The sequence below is a fragment of the Hippoglossus hippoglossus genome, chromosome 24 (genome assembly GCF_009819705.1).
Source record: "Hippoglossus hippoglossus isolate fHipHip1 chromosome 24, fHipHip1.pri, whole genome shotgun sequence".
Taxonomy (NCBI): domain Eukaryota; kingdom Metazoa; phylum Chordata; class Actinopteri; order Pleuronectiformes; family Pleuronectidae; genus Hippoglossus; species Hippoglossus hippoglossus.
In genome coordinates, this window is record NC_047174.1 from 5,960,789 (window position 1) to 5,985,541 (window position 24,753).

Consider the following 24,753-nt stretch of genomic DNA (forward strand, 5'->3'; position numbering starts at 1 on the left):
GGGGCTAAGGGCCTCATGGGAGACATCAACATGGACACTCCCGATTATGGGATCGCGGCGATGAGGAGGGGAAGCTACGATGATGCTTCGGCTTCTCTGCGTCCTGTGAGTATCGATCCGCTGTCCGACGGCAAAAGGTGAAAGAGATCCTGTCTCTGACGGCTGCTCAGTAGAGATGACTCAGTGTGAGACACTGCTTTTAATCGTTTTAATGTGCATCTGGTTCTTTGCTCTGTGTGCTGTGTGTGAAAGATGTTTTAAAGGTCCAGTGTGTAAGATTCAGGTGAAAGGGATCTATTGGCAGAAATTTTATATAAAATAATCCTGATGTTTTCACTCGTATGTTTCATCTAAATTGTAGGAATTGTTGTTTTACCCCTAGAATGAGCCCTTTATATTTAAATACTTTATATTCTTATCAGGAGTGAGTCCTCTTTACGGAGGCCACCATGTTTTTTTTACAGTAGCCCAAACTGGACAAACTAAACCTTTTGAGTTTTTATGACAACAGAAGGCTGCCACAGGTTCTCTTACATGTTTGGAGGGTGAGGGTGAGGAGAGGGGTATTCAGCTGCAACATGACACTTCACCACTAGATGTCACTAAACTCTACACACTCAACCTTTAAAAAAAAGATGTACCACAAATATTGCCATTTACACACAGATGTGCATAGTATGACTAATATTAAACACCCTTGGATGTCAACAGGAGAAACACCTGTTCAGAGTCTCCTTCTGTGGGCTGTTCTTTTGGGCATCTCAGTTTGCAACCTGTTTGTGTACAACTTAAAAGTTATACCGTAAATGGGTGTGTCATAGACTGTATATAAAGAGGGCGGAGTACACCCTGGACAGGTCACCAGCCAATCACAAGGCCGACATACAGAGACAATGAACTTAAGCTGTGTGTCTTTGGACTGTGGGAGGAAGCCGGAGAAAACACATGCACACACAGTGAGAACGTGCAAACCCGCAAGGTTCAGGTTTAAACCCAGAACCTTCTTGCTGTGAGAAAACAGTAGTAACCACTTTATCACCATGCACCCTGAATATGGAATATCCAAACAAAACACGTTTTCAAATTTAGGGCATTGTCATAGTGTCATTTTCAGAATGAGAGTGGAGTAAGTAAAAGTACTTCACGTTCTATTTCCAGGCAGGTTGGACAGTGTCCTCGCCAGAAAACACAAAATATAGTGTATCCCTTCCTTTTTCCTCCCTCAAAAGTAATGACAGAAGTAGCATAAAGTTTTTATACTGTTATTAAACCTCCTTAGGTCTTTTATCAGGATTACTTCTCAAATTTTGACCAAAGCCTCACTTATATTTACAGTTTATCAAATAGCTTGAGTCAAAAATCTCACAAAAACAGTCACACTGAAGCTTTTTTTCCTCACGTACTTTAACATTGTTGATGCAACACGTGCTCAGCTGTCGATCACACCTGCACCGGGGAGAAGATACATACATGAAGCATAAAGAGCCGGCAGCTGGGTTCTGTCGTCACCACAGAGTGAACACAACAACAACATTGTCTGTACAATCTGTTCAGTAAAATGAAGCAAACTGAGGCCTGAACTAAAGACCTCATTGTCTTAACTTGTCTACCTCTGACGACCTCTTTACACTCTGTGCCTCTTTGGTTCTTTCAAAGGGAAACCTATTCAAAGCACAAAGGACCTTATATCAATTCATTTTATTCAAGATTCTAATTAAAACAGACATGAATTATTTAGATCTTCCCCAAATAAACATGCAGGTTATTTTTAACCCAGCTCCATGAATTGTTCCGTGGGATAATGGTGAAAATGTCACAAAATCCCTGAGATTTCCTGGAAATTTTTATTTCCCATCCTTTAATCATGTTTTGAGTATAATCCTGTTGACAAACGAACAAACAAACCAACCAGGATGAAAACATAACCTCCTTGTAAATATCATCAGGAAGTCTTTCATAATACTAATTTACTTCTTTCCTTTATGGCTCCTTCACTATGGAGATGTTGAACCTTCTGACATTTGCAGTCATCTGTGGGGCAAATGTTTAATTTCACAAACTGCAGAGACAACTGAATGAAAGAAAGTGTCATTGTGAACGGTGTCAAACATCCAACAGCTTCTAAGTCACAGCTGCAGTGTAAAGAACTGTCAGTTCAGCAAGTGGCAAGAATCAAGCGCATGAAAAGTAAATATTAAATATTACTTCTCTCTGACTTCTGTTACCTCACAGGACTTCAAACACTTGGCCCAGAGGCGACGCTCTGCCCCGTCCCTGGCGTTCGGGAAGGCGCTGGGGATGCCGTGGTCTCCCATCAGGTGTGTACATGATTATTTGAAATCATTTCCATGCCACTGAACATTTTGTGCATTGTGCCTTCATACGCTCCCAGTAGAGAGCCGCAAGCGCAGTTACACTGTTTTCCAATTTTCCGCTCTTGAGAACCGGGTGGTTTAAAGGGAATCGATGGGGGGGGGGGGGGAGGACAGATGATGTTTTCAGATGAAGTGCCTCATCTTTTTCTCAAGTGGTCTATAGATCTGGGATGTAGCTGGTGCCTGCTTCTGATTTTTGACTGGGATTAACTGGATTACTTGATGATTTCGTGGGAATCCGTGCAGTAATCTTGCTCAGAAACAAAACCAACCAAGAAATGTACATAACCTCCTTGGTGGAAGTAAAGTCACACAGCTACAGGTTGTTTTTTATCTTTTGTGTTCAGTAGGTCGAAGGTTGTCACACAGAAAAGCAGGAAAACCCAAAGTAAAACAAAAAAAACCACGTAATAACTTAATAGCTTCTTAAAAATCCCGCATCATGGCTGGGTGTTGAAAAATGTTGAAAGTTGCATCACTTACAGGACTAAATCCTTATGGCCCCCAGCCAGTTTCACTTTCCTTACTACAGCCTCCACATGGTAAAACGATCTCAAATCGTCACAGAAGAGCATTTGAAATATCCTGTAACGAAAAGAAAACCTGCTTATTCACCTCCCATGACCCCAACCCTGAGTTTGAACGTTGTCAGGACATCTGCAGGCGACACCGTCCACTCTGCACCGACCACAGACCCAGATGTCCCTGTGGGGGATTCCCACAGGGGAGGTTTCACCTGCAATTTGAACTAGTGATGACATATGGCCTAGAATGATATCAAAATAAAAATCTCCCTATCAATATTGATAATTATCATTATAAATTTCACATAATACAAACAAATTTTAGGGCTTGTTTTTGCTCCTAAGTGAAGGCTGTGGTTTGACATTTTACTAATTATTTTAATATCTTTTGTTGCTGGGAATACGGAACGAATGAACAAAATCCATTACACCATTGCAAGATCCTTTTTTGTTGTAGTTATCCTCCAATCAAAACCTCATTTGGGATTCTGCCCTGTCAGAGTGACCCTGACCAGAGCGTCCGTCTCTGGTTTGAAAATAACTCGTTTTGCAGGACTGAGTTATGTTCAACCCCCTCAGGAAAAAACTTTTAACGTCATAACCCACCTACGGCTTGTTTCTTTGAGTGTAGGCTCTTCTTCACCTCCTCTCATATTAACTCTTTAACCTTTCGGAGTTGTTATGGTGGCAGTTGCACAAAGACCACCAGAGCAGCCGGTGGGCGAGGACATCAAAGTAAAAAAGAAAAAGAAAAATGCCAGACCAAAAAAAAAAACCCACTTTCATACTCCCCACCCCTTCAGCGCTCACACACACACACACACACACACACACACACACACACACACACACACACACACACACACACACACACACACACATACACACACTGGGCTTTTCCTTGAGCGGGGGTGTTTGGGGGGTGTTGGTTTCACTGTGGTGGGACTGACGTAGACACTAGCTCACTCTTTGCTGCACTGCGGACAGAGCGAGGCTGTCTGATAGGATAATACTCCTTTAATCTTCTTTTAAGCAAGAAAGTGAACAAGTATATTTTCAAAAGCTTTTCATAAAATGGGTAATAACTTTTAAGATGTAAGATTAGCAGCCGTGGTTTCAGGTCATTTCATCCTGATGAACGGCCGCTGCAGTTATCTCACTCTTATATTTGCTTGTATCTTTCGCGGGAACTTCAGTAGGTCAGAAGTGTAACGGGGGAAAATCCCTCGGCTGCCAACATTTGAATTTCTGCACCATTCGAAGACAGTGGGAAGAGAGCGATGACCAAAACTGGTTTCATAATCTTTCAGAACAAACAAGTGGTACTTGTCGTGTAAACCTTGCTTGTTGAGCACTTCAGATACACGACAGACCAACAACTATATGTCAGGATTTGTGTATTTCTCTTTAAAGAAATAATGTTTTCATCTGCGTTTGTTTGTTGGTTTGTTAGTTAGCAGGATTACACAGAAACTACTGGACCGTTTACTATTAATCCTGGTGGAACGACGTGATATAGTCAAGAAACAACTCATTACATTTTGAAATGTGGATTTGGATCAGGGGTCGGATCCACCATTTTCTTACACCTTCTTTAAAATTGCGATATGAGGTGTTTTTTTTAACCTTTGATTTGACGCAGATCCAAATTTAAATGTGGTTTCCTGGTGCCTTCGCTTAAGGTTAAAATTAAATATCATGTTGATTGTTAAGTGGATATAATGAACACTGTTTTTTTAATTGAGGAAAAAATCAGTTTTGCTGTCGACTGCACTCAAAGATGTCTCGGGAATAAAAAAGGAATACAAAATGTAAAGACAAACAAATCTGCATCAAACAAGGCCGACTTTCCTCTGTAGACAACCAAGCTTCAGCCAGTAAAGTCCGTTAACACCAGTGTAATGAAATCAGATCCGGTTATTGACCTTTCACTGATCTCGTAGGGTAGGTGGTGCCTTCACGCACATGCCTGACATTTTTCTTCAAATTAAAACATGACTCCTTTGCTCTCTGCGTCATTTTAGTGAAGGATCATAAGGTTTATGTATTGATTGGAGCCGGTGAATGTGTTGGCATCATAAAACAAGTGGGTGTTTTGTTCAGGTCACTCAAACAGGAATCCAATCAGTCGCACCCTTATCCCGGTGATGATGTCGGGCGGTTTCCAGCATCGCACCTTGTCACTCAGACCAGTTTTTTATCAACCTTAGTTTGAGCTCCAGTAAAGATTTGGTGAAGCAGAATGTTTTTCACTCTTCCTCTGACCCCTCAGATATATTTTGGGGCAATTTCGACCGCTAAGGTCGTCAGGTCGTTGAAAATGAAATGATCAAAAAGAAAAGGAAAAACAACTTTGCACTGGTATGTGAATGTGAATCATTTAACAGATGTTTAGAAAAAAGACATCCTGAGTTGAAGAACTGAAACGGCTCAGTGAGCTCTAATGGGAGTTTTCTGCATTCAGGATATCGTTGCTTTGCATTCAAATGATTTATCATCCCTCAAGCCTTTTGAAACATGTAAATCAAGAACACTTGGAATATTGGTTTGGTGTTAAATACGTAACACACTCTTATGACTGGGATGACCACTATCACCCATTACCACTACTTTCATGAATACCGATTCAGGCATTAAACATCTGATCATTGTAATAACAGGTTTGCTTAAATATTACACAACCACTAAATTATAGTTAAAATCTGCAGAGTAACGATCAGGGGGGCGGCGCTACGGTTCTGAGGTCTCGCTGATGCATGTGCTTAACCAATCACGAGTCAGTCTCAGCTGTCAATCATCATGTTTCACCCCATTTCTCACCTGATCTCACTCAGAACAAGTGTAAAACCAAATCAGATTAAAGAATTTGCGTCTGCAACACAATCCCCATCAAACTACAATTTGCTTCACTCTTGTTTGTTTGACAGCTGCCTTGTCGGTTTGAGGCTTTAACAAAATTCCCTCAGTTACATCTTAAAATAGTTTTATCAAAGCTGCCTCCAATACCAAAGTGTCAAAATGACAAGTTCCAGCAACAAGAGCTTGTGTTTTGTAAACTTTAAACTTTGTTGAAAGTGGTGGAAACACAAATTCCAGAGAAGCCTGGAGCAGGTTGTCTAAAAAAAAAAAAGATAGAAAATGTTCTATCACAAAAAAAAACCCAAATTGAATCATTCAATTTATGAGAGCGATAGTGTAACCACCAAGATTAGACTGGTCTAGGATGTCCCTGTCACCCACGCTTCTGTTGTCTGTCCCCTCAGGGAGGAGGCGTCCTGCTGGGTGTCTGTGGAGCAGAGTCCGTTCGTCCTCGGCCTCAGCAGCGAGAACGGAGAGCTGCTGCTGGACGAGTGCGTCCAGGTCACCGAGGGCTCGAAGACCAGGGAAAGACACATGTTCCTCTTCAGCGATGTCATTGTGTTCGCCAAACTCAAGTCAGTACTAAATGTATACTCCAGTTCAATAGAGAGGGAATAACAGTCATTGGGAAACCACTGAATTGAAACAAATGTAGTAAACACAGTTACAATAAATAAAAACAGTTTCTGAAATATGACACACATTTGTACAGTTGCAATGGGAGAAGTGAAAGGGGAAGTAAAAACAAGATGTGTATTTTTTTGACAGTAGACTCGGACTGTTGGGGAATCTCCAAACAGACGGTTTATTCTGTTTAGTCACTCTGTCTTTAGAAAGAAGAAGACAGTTTGGTGATTCCCTCTGGGTGGGGTCACATGTGGAAAGAAACGTCTTGTTGTTTTTCAAGCAAGACAAATGTCAGAGAGATGATTTTCATGCTTTCACACAGGAGTGTTAACTACCTTGATGCTAAAATCGTCTGAAAACTTCATCTGAAATCAGGCGAATCATGACACACGGGACATATATGAGCTGTTTTGGAAATAATAATAATAATAATAATAATTGTATTTGATTAGCACTTATCTAAACAAGGTTACAACGTGCTTCACAAAAATCCAATCCACAAAATGAATGAAATAAAATAAAAGGTATTCAATTCAAATAAATTGTAAACGTCAAATCATGAAATAACAAAGACAAATCCCCATTTGGCAAGTCGTCATTAAAATGTGTCACAACGACTCGACCTACTTTTTAGATTTTGTTGACTTTTGTTCTTAAATATCAAACCCAGAGAAATCCCAAAATGTTAAAGTTAACATTAAAAAAAGTGAAGTTTCCTTTCGTCGTTTACTCCCATGATCCCACGCTGCTTCATGACGTCATCGAACCAGGTCTTCTGATATTGTTTTGGTTGAGAGACCCCGAGCTGCCAAAGTTACATATTAGATGTTTAAGTATTTCAGAATTAAATATTCGGCTTCAATTACTTTCTTTAAAAAAAATGTGGGTACAGAGAAATTCTTAATTTATTTGTGTAGTACAGAACCAGCATTTATCAAATTTTCCAGATTTCTCCCCAGCTCGATTTAACTAATTGATTTAATATAAACATGATTCACGTGGCTGCTCAGCTTCCAACTTCGAGTTGTTTATCGAAGCCGGTGGAAGTTTTCAGGCTCTTGAGTGGGAGGATGTTCACGCTCATCTCTGTACCACAACCTGCCCACTGTTCCAGTAGACAGCACAAGCAGCACTACGATACCACACAGCAAACACACTTTATTGTTTGTGACCCATCATTACTTCTGGAAATGAGTGCTACTGATCAGCCTTCAGCTTGTTGTGAAGAAGCATTTAAAAAGGAGCCATGTGCTTCAAACATCAAGTGCAGTTGACTGATAAAAACTTTTTGGGAAAAAGCAAGTGTAAAACACACGAACGCTCCAAAATGTACTTGTAGCACAAATAAAACTCAAGAAAATAAAGTCATCTATAAAATCAATACCTCAAAAATAAATCTGACTTCACACTGAGCGAGGCTGATCCTTCCCTGCCTCTGGTCTGGATCCACACAGATCCTCTAATCCTACTCTCGGTGTTTAAACCTAATCTTGTGGCTTTGTCTCGTACGTCAAATGTTTATTCATCTTTATTTCACCTTAAGCTGGCGATTATGTCAAATGTGAGCATTGATGAATAAATAGAAATTGACTGTGGGGTAACTGGAGGGACGAGGGTGTTGGTTGTAACCGTGTGTGTGTGGTGAAAACCGTCTGTAAACACAAACAGTGCACGCTGGGTTCCGGTTGGGGCCAGATCACATCTCCCCTCTTCTCTCTCTCTTTCTATACCATAACACCTCTTGAATCCCTGAGTACACTTCTCTCTTCCTCATGCTATACGACTCATTTCCTCTTCTAATCTGTCAACGCTCCAGGATACAGTGCCCACAGGCCAATTGTTGCAAACACATCACGGTCAGCAGGGTCCCTTTTCATCCACACAGTAATTATCGAACAGTTTTTTATTCTTGGAACAAGTCGGTGACAAGTGGAAGCAGAAATTACCACAATAATGGACCTTTTCCTTTGCTTTCTTTTTACCAGGTCGAGTGCCAGCTACCGTCTGAAGCACAGAGTGAGCCTCACGGACATCTGGCTGTACGGTTTTGAAGACGAGGCAGAGGATGAAGAGGGAATGACGGGGGATATTGACCTGAGGCTGACCCTTGCCTTGGCTTGGGCTCTCACTTTCTCTTTGGTGTGTTTTCGGTGAGCAGACCGGCAGCGACTGACTCAAGCAGCAGCACATAAAGTATTCAAAAGATGAAGAGCGGTTGTCCATATGCGCCTGTGAACATCTTTAGTTTCCTCTCATGCCCCTCGTCTGCTTCTAATGGGAATATTTCACCCAAACATCTGAATTAAACATGAGAGATCACATTAAACAAGTAGTTCGATCATTTATTATTAGTAGAACTGGGGGATTAAAAACAACTAAATATCATATTCTTATTTGTTTATGTCAAACACTGAGTATAAAATATAAATAAAACGACGTGACAGCTCCCCAAAAGTGAAGTCAGACCATCTTGATCGCCACCTGGTGGCTGGCTGCAGCATAGGTCATAAACCCTGCCTCCTCCATGTTAGCGGATTGGACACGGACCAAAAATAACACATTAAATGATTGTTTGTCAAAGATGGTGTCCGTCACTTTTAGTAGATGGTAGGCTCATTCAAATTTTACAGTAAGTTTGGTTTTAATACTGAATTAAAAGATGGCGGCTCCCGTATCCTGGATATTTTAGCTTCACTTTTGGTAGAAGTGGAAAAGTGTCGTCCATCTTAAATTCACAGTCTCTAGCTCATGTGCAAGACAATTAAGTGTGACCTGCACCGACTGCAAGGCTGTCCTCATTATGCGTTTATATATATTTGTATATAAGAAACAGATTTTCCCAACACGCTTTATCAAGAGAGAGTGCAGACATGCATTTTAATAATCAGTTACAGCACAGATAACGCAGTCTGCACACTAATTCATCCATTCATTCATAGACAGTTGGCTGGCATCTGTACTCCCTGTTTATTCATGTTTAATAGAACTGTGGTGGCTTTCGTGGGTTTGCACCAGAAATAACCTGAACTCAATTTCCGTCAGTCCAGCGGCTTCCCGATGTTTCTAGTCTTCACGCTAAGCCAAGCGCTGGCTGTATAATAAGGACAGAACTCAGTCTCAACAAGCTAATGAGCACATTTCTGAAACACCATTTCCTTCAAAGGTTTCCCTGTTGTTCGAATATGAATAGAAGAGCGAGCACAGCGGCTTCCTGCCTTGTGTTATTAACGTCGTGAATGGAACCTGAGGCTGCGTATGGAGTATTCACACATGTAGTTCTTGGTCATGAGATCTGTTGGGGAAGTGGTTAAAGAGAAAGTCCTCTCTGCAGAATCACAAGACCAGAGGTTGCAAAATAGGAAGTGCGACGCTGGCCGGAGAACCAGACTCATGTGATGGGGTGAACTCAGCTGACTCTATCTGGAAACGCTGGCCTTTACGATAAAAGACAGTTGCACACTCATCTAGACGGTGCAATCGACTTTAAAAGGACTACAGTGAATTTCAGTAAATGGTTTGAGATAAGAGGCTCTAAATGACACAGTTTGGAAATCTGACTGTGTTTTTTTGTGTTATTCATTGTCAACCCACGTTTCTTGCAAAGTAAGACTCAAACGATGAGACTTTGTTCCAAGAAGGGGATGAATCCCCCCCCCTCGGTGACTTTTGATTTGTCTGTCTGAAAATTGAAAATCTGGTAATGATTCAGCGTGAGAACGTTTCATTCCTGCTCTGTCTCATGGAGCCGACAGGAAACCATGTGCTCACTTGTTGACACTTGAGCCGTCTGCCTACTTAATATGCATACTGTAAGGCCATATGGTGCTGCAAAGGTTAAGCCCTTCAGGTGAACACACGTAGGCACACGTATCGGTGTCGCTGTCCTGTTTCCACTGATCGAACAGCAAACCTCGTCTAGGAGGAAGTGGAAGGTGTCTGGTCGGGGGCCGCCGTGACGCTGCTTCCTGTTCCCATGACTGAGTTAGAGTTTCCACCAGAGTTGTTAAAAGCCGCCCAGGGTGCACGGCCGTCTCATTCCTCCCACTGTCATCTGGGCCTGTGCTTCTCTCTGTGGATGAGTAACTCATACCATGCTGTTATTTTGCCCACAGCTCACCTGAGGTGAAAGAACGCTGGTTAGATACTCTACACAGGTAGGAAACCAATTTATATAATAATAATAATTATAATAGATATGCATTTTAATCTTATAATTAGAATTTTTACTGTAACTCAAGCGAGATTGTTAAGTGTTTTTGATCAATGCTGCCTTTTGTAAAAATTGTACATCACAACAAACTCTGAAATCCGTTAAATTTAAATTATTTTCGTCCAATTGTGTTTGTATGTACATTATAGGTCACATGTTGTCGATGACATAAAAAAATTAGCGTCCACTCACAATGAAGAAATCTGTTAATTTAGTCTCTTTTGCTCTAAAACAGTATGTTACAACATTATATTGATCCCCTGTTTGGTTAATACACAATAATTTGGAATAACAGATATTCTTTGTGGTTGTATAAAATGAAAATAAAGACATATAAAGTTTGATGAGTATAAGTAAAAGTAAATTCATACTATGTAATTTTTCTCACGACAGAACAATTAAAGACACAAAGGCGAGGGCTGGTTGTGCCTTTTCACCTCCTGACGTCCTCATGAAGGTGTTGAGTGGCAGCATCACAGTGAGTCTCACGCTGCTCGCTGCACCATGTCCATCAGAAAACAACACATCGGATTTAAAAAAAGAAATATACAATCAACACCTAACTGTTTTTCACCAACTTTCAGACTAAAACTCTAACAGGAGGGGGCATGGAACACCTTCCACTTGACGTAAGTATAAACCCTGATTTCCCGTGGCCTCTTGAGGTTAAACATGTTCCAGCAAAGCGACTGCTGCGAGTGACGCCTGCACTATCACACAGAGGAAATAGCCGCAAATTGTACAAGATTATGTAGCATAATTGCACATGAAGAAAAGATTTTTCATTTGAACACAATAACTTAAGAAGCATGTAATTGACTGCTATTAGGGTCTTTTGTCGTGTGATTATACAACGGCAACTCAGTCACGTGTTGGAAGGCATGAAGAGCGAGGCTGTGTGATGCATGGCGACTGAGGGAAAAAATAGACAACACACAACCCTCTTCCCTCTTTCCTCTCCTTTGCATGCTCATGTCCTCTTGCAGAGTCATAACCACCTTTCTTGTTGGTTTTGTTGCCAGGGCGATGCAAAGATAGCCATTCTGCCGAATAACCAGGAGGACAAGCTGACGCATCCCACTGGTGAGTTTGAATGTTGAACGTTTGACGGAGGGAGGGAGGGGCTCAATAACTGGGCCATGTGTCAAAGCGAGAGTAGAAAGAACAACCACAGAAACAGAAAAAGGAAATTCAACTGATAAGGGGGAGCAAGTGAAGAAATTGAGTTTCAGACTCTTGCACAACCTTGTTTTTCTTCTGCCATGTTTCACAAAAATTCAAAAAAATCCTTCGGTTCATATTCAACTGTTGAAATAAACTGACGGATGATGCAATTTTTGCTTCCACCAGAAAAAAAGTGGAACCAAGTGGTGAAGAGGCTGAGAAAGGGCTCGAGTTTCATCAGCAAGGCAAACCGAACAGAGACGTGCACAAAGACTCAGCTGTTCGGGCTGCCCCTCTGCAAGATCTGTCCCGATGACCGCTCCCTCCCCAAACCAGTCACAGTAAGTCACCTTTTCAACCTGAAACATCACAGTTCATGTCAAGTTGTGTCCTTCTACCTCACAATCCACAGCAAATTACATAGTTTTACTAAATTATAAATGCATATAACTAATTTGTTAGACACATTGCAAATCGTCTTTGAGCATGAATAAAAAAAACAGGCACCTACTCAACCAACGTATGATATCAGTTCTAAGAATCTGTGAATGGCAACAGGAAACACACACACACACACTCAGCCTGTTTTTGTTTTTTTTATATGACTAACTCTCCTCCTCTCTTCTTCCTCTCCTCTTCCTCTTCCTCTCCTCGTCTTCCTCTCCTCTCACCAGGAGATTCTGGTGTTGCTGAGAAAGAGGGGCCCGTCCACGGAGGGAGTGTTTCGGAAACCATGCAACAACAAGAACATGAAGGAGGTCAGAGAGCAGCTGAACAGCGGCCTGGAGGTCGACCTGGAGGGGCAGCCGGTGGTTCTGCTCGTCGGGCTCCTCAAAGTACGTTTCACACACCTCTTCTGTCACTGCATCTTACAACCCCCCACTTAATACTAGCACCTCTTTTATAACTACATTGTTATTATAACTCCACATCCAGAATAATATCTCATGCATGGATTATAATTATTGATGCATTATTCATTTTTATAATGTTCAGTGCACTTTAACACGTTACATCAAATGAATAGCACTCTGGAGTTCTCTGGAGTGTTCTGCCCTTTTAATACCACACGTGTCACATCTAATCATTTATGTTATTAAGTGGCTCATCACCGTCCTCCTCATGTTTATCACAGAGTTTCCTGAAGGAACTTCCTGGCAGCCTGCTGGTGTCTGAACTTTACGACAACTGGATGACGGCTCTGGACAACGAAGACACTCAGCAGAGAGCTGTGGATATCAGAAAGTAAGTAATCGATACCTGCTAATGAGTCAGCAGCAATTTCCTGCAACCCGCCATCCTTGTATTTATATGAGCTTTATGTATCTGAAGGGGAAATCTGTTGGTATTTTCATCAATGTTCTGTGGTGGGTATGAAATAGATGTTTTTTTTGAATGGAGTTTTGCAGATAATCCCCAGTGTCATCTGACAGCAGGCTTAGAACAGACCACTTCTCTTTTTCGGTTTTTAAAAAAGGAAGAAACTTAAATAAATAAATAAAAAAAAGACCGCCAAACTAATCTTCCTGTTCTCTTTTTTTCCACCTTCCCTTCCCCCTTTTTTTTTTTCTACCTGCCAACCAGGGTTGTAGACGAGCTGCCGGGGCTCAACAAACTCCTCCTTCAGCATCTTGTGTGCGTCCTCCATCACATCCTGGAGAGCGCTGACATCAACAAAATGGGCGCCCACAACCTGGCGGTGTGCATCGCCCCCACGCTGCTGCAGCTGGACGGAGCCACGCTGGATGAGGGGAAGGAAAAGATGAACAAGGTAGAAAGTTGCGCTGTGAAAATGTTTTCACACTTTCTGGGGCTTTGAAGCTCTGTGGTTCACAGAGCAGAAAAACCTCAACGGGTTTCAGAAGTAAGGTCAAAATAGCTCCGCTCCTGTTGGCTGTTTGTTTAGCCACGTGATGATAGGACAGAGTGAAGCGCTGCATCCTGACTGTATCTCTTCTTCATATCAGCTTTCATTTTAAGAATTCGTTAATCTAATTTTCAGTTTTGGTTTTGACAATGGATATTGTTGTGAATATGACAATAACAAAAACATATTTTTTCTGATTTGCTGCAGGTCACAGAACTCACCGAGCTTCTGATCGAGCACTGTGACATACTTGGAGAGAACATCCCCAGCCTGCTGGACACCGATGAAGGTATTTACACATGAAAACTAGACCCTCCTCTTAATTTCTGTTATTAATATGTTTATTGAACAAACATGCAATCATGTTGCTCCTGCTGCCAATAGAGAAAGTAAACAATATGGAGAGTCTTAAGAAAAAGTCTTAAATAGTTATTAGGTCTTTCAATAGGTTTAGGTAATGTCTGCTTCTGTGTCTCTGTGTGTTGTAGTTCTTTCTCAACGATACAGATATTGGCACACAAATAAAACTTGAGTAAATGAGAATAATCGTTGTATAATCTAGAGATCTAATCCTCTTTCTTTTCTCGCTCTGCAGACTCTCTGTCGTCCCAGCACCATGACTCAGCGTATGACAGCACCGACTTAGATGGCGATGGGGAGGCAGGAGAGAGCAGCAGCTCCACTCATGGAGAGTGTGGTTCATATTCCTCTCTCAGTCCCTCTGCCCGCACCACTTCCTGGGCATCGGACGCCGCCTTCAACCCGAAGCAGCCGTTCCACCGTCGCTGCTCTGAGCCCATCATCCTCACCTCACCCGACCTCGAGAACCTGTTTGGCCACACCCGGAGCCACGAGGACTGCTCCATGGAGAGCAGGGACTTTGAGGAGCAGCCTCTGACAAAGCAGATCTCTGACGACTCCTTCTTGGTCAGAGTACGAGCAGGACGCAGGCCGGTCCTGCCTTTTCCAAGACTGAGCAGCAGCTCAAACTTGGACCCTCTGCCCTACATGGCAGGCAATCACGTCAAGGACTGCTCGTGCTCTTCCCTGGAGAGCGCCGCCTCAAACCAGTCAGACTCTGTTTTCTCCAGCTCCCCAGTGGGGTCACCATCCTGCCCCAGGAGAACAAACACCTCCAGCCCACCATTAGTGGCTGCAAAGGCTCAACAGGACATTGTCAGACCGATTTCGGCTGAGAAGAGGCATTCACAATCCATGAGGGTGGCCAGTAAAGTCCTAATGAGGACCAGGAGTCTAGCAGCGTTCAGCAGGAGCAGCCTGAAGAGAGACTCCCAGAAGGAAAACTCCTTCCCTTGTGAAACGCTCCAGGAGGACGCTCAGAGCGAAGCAGATCCTCCAGCTGAGCCTCTGCACAGGCAGCGCCCTCTGTCAGCCATCGAGGTGTTCAAGCAGGTGGACAGCAGGCTGCCCTGCAGGCCTCCACCATATGAGAGGGCAGTGCAGAATATGGGCCTCCCTCCGCAGTATGGAGCCATGACTGTACAGGATGCAATGGTGCTGGAGAGGAGGTCCCGCCCATCCTCTGTGAATTATGACTTCCCAGCCACCTGCCCCGTCACTCAGTTCACAGACTGCTTTTCCCAAGCAGCGCAGGACAATGGCGGCGTTGTCGAGCGGCGGCATCCTTACCGCCAGAGAGCCATGTCCGAGTCCGTGTCTAAAAGCCACCACGACGTTGTGTCGCGGAGATGTAGTCAGCCTGTGTTCGAGGAGTTTTCTTATGCCCAGGAGTCGTACGTTTGATTTACTCTGGAACTGATTCACATGTCCGATTTATCTTGCGTCTTTTTCATTTCTATTCCTTCTGGGCCACATCCGAAGGTTTCTGACCTCGAAAGGTTAATTTCATTGTGCTGTTTTGAACGCTTACTGTAGTCTTATTATAGCAGCTACTTCCTACTTCTTATCTTAATCTTATCGTTTTGTAAATAGAAATGTTCTATGTGTCACTGTTTCACTTTGAATGCAAGCTATGTGGTTGCACTGTCCAAGTAGTACTGTTTAGAGTACAGATATTAAATACATGGTGTTATGATAGATATTTAGTCTATCGCAAGGAAGCTATGGAGAAAATATGCTATTAGTTTTGTTGATGTACAGTTTAGCCTGTTGAGCACACTGCTCATGTTTTTTTGTAAACCCTCTTCACCTTCATCTCCTTCTTCAACTACATTAAAGCACTTTTCTGATAATTTAATGCTTTGTTTACTTGTTTGCTGAAAATGTAAATAGATACACAGATAGAGATTGGTAGCCAAGGACTCATGAATTGTTTTCGTTCAAAATAAATGATTGAAAGAACAAACTGAGTTTTCTCTTCTGTCTCTAGAACCGTTTCGCAGGTTACTTTGACTCAACTTCTATTCATTGCATAACAGCGGCTAACAAGCCTCAATTGAGAGAACAGCGTGTTCTGGCTCATGCAGTTTGCTGAAACAGAAGGAAACCAGACACGGTCACATGGACGGATTTGGTTTTTCTCTGAATCGCTCTTCCTCTTATCTGTGACTGCACGATGAGCTGATGCCACCTCGTCTTCCTTCCTTTTCTGCAGGGTTTTATCACTTTGTTTCCTTCCTCAACAAGTTGTTTTAATCTAAAACCCTGACAATGTGATTGATTTAAGATTGAGACTGGTAACCTCTGCTAATTCTCATTTTGAATAATGAATTACACAAGAATAAAGACAAAAAAACTGCATCTGTTATCCAAACATCCATTACACTTGGTCTGCAGGGATTATTAAAAACAAATGTTCATTAAATCTGAGTCAAAGAGACGTTTGCTAAACTCTGCGCTCACTATCGTCATGTACAGGGGGAACAAAAAAAGAGGAAGATCTTGCAACACAACCACAAGTTTAATTAGGAAGAAACATGGAAACTTGAACATTCAGTACATCGGTGTAATAAGGACTACCTAAAATGACAAAACACATATTTGACATGTGCTTTGAATCTTTAGCGTGGTTCATGGCCCATCTTTTAACATGGCGGAGGTGGGATTTATGCACATATATTCTGCAGCCAGCAGTCATGTGGCAGCTGAAACGTTCTGGCTTCCCTTTTTGGGAGCTGCCGTGTCGTCCATCTTCATATACACTTCATGTATATAACACCTTGAATGATACCACTGCAACCAGAACCTCAGAAAAGCTGAAGTGAGTGAGTGGTTGGATTGATAGAACGGATTGCAGAGGTTTCACTTCTACTTTTTGGTGCTGATATTTATCTGGACCTAGTGAATTTAATCGAGTGGATTTAAATGTGATTTCATGAGGGGACTGTTGAGCCTTGGCAGAGGAATGAGCTCTGTGGATAGTTACACTTCAATCAATCAAGGAAAAACCAATCACACTGAAACTGGTCGATGCCGTTTATTTTAAATAAACTCATTTAGATTGTGACTGAGCAGATTGATTGATTGACTTCCTCCGCGGGTGGCATCAGCTCAGTTGTCATGGAGATAAATGCTATCACATGATCTACACACATGTACACTCAGGCCTCAGCGAGTTCATCTGATTAAATATAGATTTTTCTGTATATGATGCGCTTCACGAAGGCAGCTTACTTATTTTATCCTGTTGCATTGGATTGCATCAAACAGCTCAACTGTCCTCGTTATCGTGTACTTCCACACACATGGTGCATTTTTTAATTACTGAGGTGCACGTACTGTATGAGTTGCTGACCTCTAACTGCTTCCGTTGCCACATACAGGAGTCCCCTCTTACTATTCTTAGAGCAGATGCACATCACTGATTCACTAATAGCTATTTTTCCACTCATCTACGTTATGAGTCATGATGTCTGTTTTCAGAAGGCTGCTCCTACGCTCTGTCTAAATAAAGTTTGAAATAGTCAAAATATACTAATTAAGATGGAAACAAAAGGTGATGCAGTGAGTCGCTTGCACTGAAAGATAATAAAAAAAGGTGGACGTGGTTGAAGTATGCCCTGCTGGTTGCGCAACCTCATGGTCGCCTGTCAACACTAATGAGAGGAGGCCAAACACGGCGAGGAGCTGAACAGTCTCCCCCTCGATAATGAGTAATGATTTGTGACGGCAGAATCACAAACAATATAACACGCAGGGGTGGGTGGGTGGGGGGGGGGAGCAAAATCCCAGCCCCCCGATGACACAAAGGGCTCCACACTCATCTGAAAAGACATTCATTAAAAAAGAAAAAGATCAGAATCACATGATGTAGCTCCAGCAGAGTGGTCCTCCACAGCTGTGGCTATATTTGGTTGGTGTTGTGGATACAGTGTAGTTTTCATGGAGATGTTATGTAATCCTTTTGTTGGGATATTTAAAGTAAACAGTCAGCGTTGCCCGTTATGCAACAAATCTAATATGCTAATGTGCTCAAATGTGGCACCATCATCTCTGGAGTTGTGGTATTGATGGGAGTGATAGTGGAACTAGAGGTGGTCTTGGTATATTTAGCTGTTTGTGCTTTGCTGAAAAAACGGAGGCACGGTTGTTCTCGACGTAAAATCTCTGTCGTGGAAACAAATGAAGGAGCCAGCTCAGTCCAGAACACAGAGGCCTCACCTTTGTCCCCACAGACAAAGAGTGGAGCTGACACCGGTGCCCCATTAATCTCTGACACTTTTCACAGAGCTGAGAATCTTTGTGGTTTGAATGTTTCTGCTTTTTTATCTCCACACATCTCCTGCCACCCACATTTCACTGTCGCCTGCAGATGGTGCACGGTTTTGTTTTGCTTGTGCACCGTTTAAATGTGCAGACGTGGCAGCAGAATGTCAGGGTTCTGCAGCACGGCCCACGATAATAGTTGGTTTTGTCCCTTCTGTGTCCTCACCATTAATAATCAAAAACATGAAAATGAATGCCAGTTTTTATCTTTGTCTCATGCTGTGCAGAAATGAGAGTTTGAAAAGCAGCACAGCACGTTTGACTGAGTCCCCTTTGAGTTGTAACACGAATGTGACTCACACTTAAGACGTTTTAACAAGAGCCCGGAGGAAAATCTCTTGATTGTGATGTTGGCACCTGTGTGGGAACCTTTCGTGGACTATTATCAGTCAGTTGACTAACTCTGGTTCTGGATTTCCAGCTGTTGTGGCTCCTGAGGCTGAGCGTAATGAATTTAGGGAGAAGAGGAGCTCCAATCAGGAACAAGTGTAGCGACAGTCCAGCCCCGTCATACTCATGGTTTAAAGATGCCTGCGCACAGATTAACGGAACAACTTGCATTCCTGTAAATGGTTTTGAGGGTAAAAGCTGAATTTTTCTAAGGCCCAAAAATCAAAGTTGTGTTCCAAGTCTTTAAAGAAAACAAAACTGTTACTGCTCAGTGTCGTCAACCAGGTCAGATGTTGATCGATATGGGTCAATGCCTCATGAAACCAGTTATGGGTTTTGTGTAAAAATTGGAGCAAGTGTTCAACAGTTGTCAATGCAAAGTGGAAACTTCTCTAAGATTTTGAATATGGATTTAAAGTCCCTGAGATAGTGGGAGAGAGAGTTTTGGTTTCTTTTTTTAATCTTAAGAAAAACTAAAACACAACACACACACACGAATACAAATAGTAAAATGTGGAGGAAGTAATAACGTAACATTCAGAGCTAATAAATCTGGTTATTAACAACTTTATTAACAAAGTTGTACATATTCAAACATCACAGATATTTGCTCCACACAGAAAATATCCCGCTAAACTGACATAGAAAATAAAAGAGTGCATGCAATGTGTAAAAAATTATATATAAATCAAATATAGAGGAGGGGGAACTGTTTATTATTCTTTATTAGAAATTAGTTTTTTAGGCTCTTTCACCTGTAGAGTTTTTTGTAATTGGCTGTTGTTAACGGAAGTGACGTAGGGGCAGTTACCTTCCACTTCCTGGAGACGGTTGCCACAACCATCTGTTGCCCCCTGAACGTTTCGGGCTCAACACTTTAAAACCGTCACCGACACTTTCCTGAGGAATGGCGTCTGCTCCCCCCAACCACAGAGAACACAGCGGGACGTACACCTTCTCCAGCCGCCCCCGAGCCGTGGAGACCCGCAGCAAATACAAAGAAGCTCCGGATGAACAGTTCGTACCACCGGGAAACGTTTATCATGCTAACGAAGTGCTAATGTTACTAACGTAGCTTCAGAGGGCGTAAACAAGATTCTAGGAGAGAATGAAAAGATGATTCTAAAAGAGATATTTACATTATCCTGCTGAAATGTGAAATATGATATGTTCCATTCAAGGTGCTTATACTTTAACTGAGTGCTTGTACTCTAAAGTACTTTGACTTATGTTGTGGAGGTAATTGTTTGACCTTTTAAACCACTTAAACCACTTAAACCAGCAGTGTATGAAGTCATTTCCGATAATTAGCTCCAGCTCAAGTAGCCACACAGTTGATAATCACCTTGAAATATATGGTATATGATATTATAACACTCAGGAATGGACCATTCTGCATAATGAGTACTTTGTCGTTTCAAGTAGATTTTGTATATAATAAGATCATTCGACAGGAAGAAATATCTTGATATAATATCACAAATTAAAAATATATAAATTTGATTATCCAGCACTTCTAAAAACAAAGTTAGAAAGATCTACACAAATAACAAACACACCCACAAGTAAAAAACACATCAAATTAAATGAAACACATTTATAAAAAATTTTTACAATGAAAACAGCTTTATTTTATTCTATTTAATTTTTTTGGGACAATACAGGACACACAGTAACTATGGAAACATTATGTATGACCGTCGTATTATCCGAGGAAATACTTATGCTCAACACATCATACCAACCGTAAGTACGAAATGTTTTCTCTGCTTTCTTCCTGATTGATTTGTTCTCCTTTGGACCACTTCATTTTAAAGATTTGTTTTTGTCATGACCCATTTACAGACAGCTCAGCCGGACCCTGCTGAAATACAAAGACAGCAGGAGATCAGGCGGAAATCTATCGCTCTAAAACGAGCTCAAGAGCAGTGCAGGGCCAAGACTCCGGAAGCTGTGCAGGGCAGAAAACACATTGACGTACAAACAGGTAACAACTTCAGAAGTTTTAACACTGCGTGTTAAGAAAGTGTCTTTTTTGAAATACTCATTTGAAATACTTATTTTCAGATCTTTATCTTGAAGAACTGAGTAATGTTATAGTGGCCACAGAAATTGAGTGTCAGACTGATGCTTTCCTGGACAGACCAGCGTCCCCACTCTTCATACCTGCCAAATCTGGAGAAGATGTTGCAACACAGATAGAGGAGGGAGAGGTGGGTACAACCAATGAGATGTGGCCACATTTTAGTAATTACTTCGAGTGGAAGGTTCCACCAATTTTACACATAAAGATATTTTTTAATTCTATCATCTCTTCTGTCGCTACTACCACTACTAGCCCAAAGTAGATTATCACATCATCTGGGTTATTGAAGTTTAAGGAAACTAACAATTGAAAGGAAATCCAGTTTTATAAACTTAGGTTGTGGTGTTTAAAACGGTGAATGGGTGAAGAGATGTCACTGGTTTCATTATGGGATCTGTTGGTTGCAGTATTTTTGTTTTACCTTGATCCTAACAAGCAACACAAGTCATCTTTTACTTGTCTTTTGTAAGTCTCCCAACTTTGATTAAATACATGTTAAATAACAAGTAGAATATCTGCAGGTTTGTTCAAATCATACCTAATATTTTAAAGTATACAGCACAGCACCACTTAAGACCAGTATGTTGTGCAGTTGTTTGACTTTGACAGGGAGGTGCAGCCTGTGGTGGAGGTGCTGGTGGGTAAGACTATTGAGCAGTCTCTGCTGGAGGTGATGGAGGAGGAGGAGCTGGCCTGTCTGAAGGCCCAGCAGAGGGCCTTCCATGAGCTGCGAAATATCCATCTGGCAGAAGTGCAGCACCTTCAGGAGAAGGAGAGACGCCACAGTGAGGAAAAAGTAAGTAAAACTCTGTTGACTACTCTGGTCTGAACTTTATGCTGCATGTCTTCCCCCTAGAATCCATCAGTAAATCTATTAGCTGATAGGTTTGTTTGCTTATGTTGCCAGGGTAATGCCTCTGTCAATCAAATGTGATCAAACTGTAACCTCACAGTCCTGATGAAGCAGATTAACGATGCTCTTCGGTATTTAGAATTAATCAAAAACAGATACAGAAAATATACCTGTAATCTAAAATGTTCCCACTGATCTTCAGGAGCGTAGGATTGCACAGCAGAAGGAGGTGCTGAGGAAAGAAAGAGAGACTGCAGAGAAGATTGCTGCCCGGGCGTATACCAAGCAGTACCTGGCTGACCTTCTGCCTGCAGCCTTCACCTCGCTCAGAACTCACGGATTCTTTAACGACCCAGTGGAGACAGGTCAGCGTCCGTATTGCACTCATATGATCTGTGTATTTATACTTCTACTACTTTTAACCTGTTGTCTTATTTGTGTTTCTGATTTCCAGATATTGAAACAAATTTCCTACCATGGCTGATGGATGAGGTGAACAGCAATTTGGAAAGGAGATACGCAGCTAGACAGCTTCTGGACAGTAAGAGAATTCAGTATCATAATATTAAATTTACACATTCCTCTGCTCAACCTATAGGCAAATGTCTTATTTTCTCACTGAGTAGTGCACAAACACGCAAACACACAAAAGAATATACAAAAGTACAAATAACAGTAATGGATATAAGCCAATTAGTTTGTAACCTCTTGGAAGTTTAGACTAAAACCCAAACAGGATTTGTGTAGATGCACCTTTTCTCTCTAGAGATTATAGTTGACAGTCAAGTTATTTCACAAATCCTCCACCAGGGGTCATCAGGTCATAGACACTGTTGGACCGCCATCTAGTGGTTATTTGCAAACATCACAGAGATCACAGTCAGAAGTTCTGTTTATCACTTTTTTCAGATATCATCCATGATGTGGCCCAGAAGAGACTGGAGCAGTTCAAGGAGCCCGAGACATAACCAGACACATCTGACGTATAACATGGAGAGACTGTGATGATTTAATGGCACGAAGATTTTTTTGTCCCTCAAAAAACTTTTTGAGGACATCATTATTACTTTGCCCTGTAACAATGTGCAACATGTCACAAGTGGAGACTTTCACTGCATTACCATCTGCACATTCAGGTATTTCCATGTGTATATGTATGTAGCCTATCGTGCATATCTATATCTGATTCAATATCTGGTCTTTTTCTGCAGATATGCAAATCTGATAGTTTTTTGAATGTATTGTTAGTTTCCATTTATCTGCTAAATTAGTAGAAAATGTCTTTCCTTCACTTGTCTTTAGTCTAGCAGCTTTGGGTCTCGCGGTAGATACAATTTCAAGGTGTGTTAGCCTGTAGTGTTTAGCGTAGCGGCCATCTTGTTTGATCTCAAAATGGAGGCAGCGAGCAACTTTTGAGTCTCTTTAAGAAGCGTGGTGGCCTTAGTCTTGGTGGAGACAGACTTAAAACCATAGTCTACATAGAAATGTCTTTCAACAAACCGCTTGGCCTCGTGATTCTGCTGAGAAGGTGCTAGCGTTTAGTCATTTTCACTGTGGCAAAAGACAGATTTGCCCAATGTGTCGATATATACAGCCCGTCCAGAACCGGGCGTGTCCCATGGCTGGATATAAGAGTGGAACTGTTCCCTTACTTGGAAACTGTTCTGGCAAGAAGAGAAGAGGCCTGGGCGGCTGTTCTCGAAGATATTTGTTCTGAAGGCCTGCACTGATGTAGCCCTGTGGTGTCCCCCAAGACAAACTTCACCCACAATGACCCATCCTTGTGCTAGCCTCTGTGCAAAAGGGGCATTGACAGGTCCATTAAACTGCTCCTGTACCTTGTGTGCTTGGATGATGTCGCGTCCGAGTAATAGCAGGATGTCAGCATCTGAGTCGAGAGGTGGGATGTTGCTTGCTAGGTGTTTGAAGTGTGTGTGGGCACGGGCAACATCTGGAGTAGGGATTTCGGACCGGTTATCTGGTAGGGTGTTGCAGTCTATCCGAGTAGGTTGAAGTAGGTTGGACTGACCATCGAGTGATTCTACGATGAAGTTATTTGCTCTGCAGCCTGTAGTTTTAGACACCCCTGTGCATGTCGTGAGGGTGTATAGAGCTGCATTGTCTGTTGAGACACTGAAGGCATAAAAAAAGGCAGACATACCTAGCACTTTGGTCGTCCATGATTGCATAAGCCTTGATTTTCTTATTCTGCTGTCCTTTTGGATAAATGTGGACCAAGCATATCTTTGAACAGGAACAACCCCCAACAGGATTTCCACATGCCTGACTAAATGTGGAAGAAACCTCTGCTATACCAATGTCCATGTTTCCCGCCCCGCCATGGCTTGAGGTGGTGTTGACCTTCTTTGTTGACCATGGTGCTGGGCCTGCAGGAAGTGCAGCAATGTGTCTTTCGCTGCCACATTCAGAACACCTGATTGCTGCCTTGCAGTTTCTAGCTTGGTGGCTGGATGTATCACAGCATCTGAAGCAGATGTGTTGTTCTTTTAAGGATGATTTGCGTTCATCTAAAGTTTTTTCCCTAAAGGCTCTACACTTTGTAAGAAGATGGGGAGTCTTATGGATTGGGCACTGCTTGCTAGGGGCTTGAGGGGAGGTGTCTGAGTTTTCCTTATAAACATTTACCATCACTGACACAGTATGTCATTACAATAGACAAAGCTATAATTTAATGCTTTAATTTAGTGATTATGATCTGCTTTTGCACAAATTACTCAAACATAAAAAAATAAAAGCCGATTATTTACACATTTTGAATGTCTGTCTGTCATCAGAAGCAACCTTTTTTTTCTTTTTCAAGTTGTGCTTGGTAACCTTGGTGGAGATGTACTTGAAATTACTGGTTAGCCAGGAAAGTATAAATAACAGTTGATTCAATATCAGTACATTTCACTTTATTTCAACAGGATAAGCCAGCCTGTATCAATACTGCTGTCCATGGAGTCATTGTCAGTTACCTGAATTCATATAAATACTGAAGACATGAGAATAAAACTTTGTTAAAAAGTAGTAGGTCAGTAGCTGTTTGTTGGGTACATCTTTGTTTGTCATTTGTAAACTTATGATAGTAAAAAAAAAAACGAAGTATATC

The 24,753-nt window shown here is 41.9% G+C and overlaps 2 protein-coding genes across 2 annotated transcripts; both read left to right on the forward strand.

The window, feature by feature from the left end:
• On the forward strand, positions 1-15,952 carry tagapb (T cell activation RhoGTPase activating protein b). Its single transcript, XM_034579471.1, has 14 exons — positions 1-105; positions 2,233-2,318; positions 6,163-6,333; positions 8,371-8,535; positions 10,498-10,539; positions 10,989-11,073; positions 11,180-11,224; positions 11,618-11,678; positions 11,946-12,100; positions 12,434-12,595; positions 12,895-13,004; positions 13,344-13,530; positions 13,834-13,915; positions 14,222-15,952. Exons 1-14 carry the CDS (start codon positions 16-18, stop codon positions 15,388-15,390), a joined length of 2,610 nt encoding a protein of 869 aa, XP_034435362.1. The 5' UTR covers positions 1-15; the 3' UTR covers positions 15,391-15,952.
• Positions 15,953-19,597: 3,645 nt separating this feature from the next.
• Positions 19,598-22,975, forward strand: LOC117758099 (radial spoke head protein 3 homolog B-like). Its single transcript, XM_034579469.1, has 8 exons — positions 19,598-19,719; positions 20,367-20,448; positions 20,548-20,689; positions 20,770-20,915; positions 21,381-21,584; positions 21,844-22,006; positions 22,096-22,182; positions 22,551-22,975. The coding sequence occupies exons 1-8, from the start codon at positions 19,610-19,612 to the stop codon at positions 22,607-22,609; spliced, it is 993 nt and encodes a 330-aa protein (XP_034435360.1). The 5' UTR covers positions 19,598-19,609; the 3' UTR covers positions 22,610-22,975.
• Positions 22,976-24,753: the final 1,778 nt, after the last annotated feature.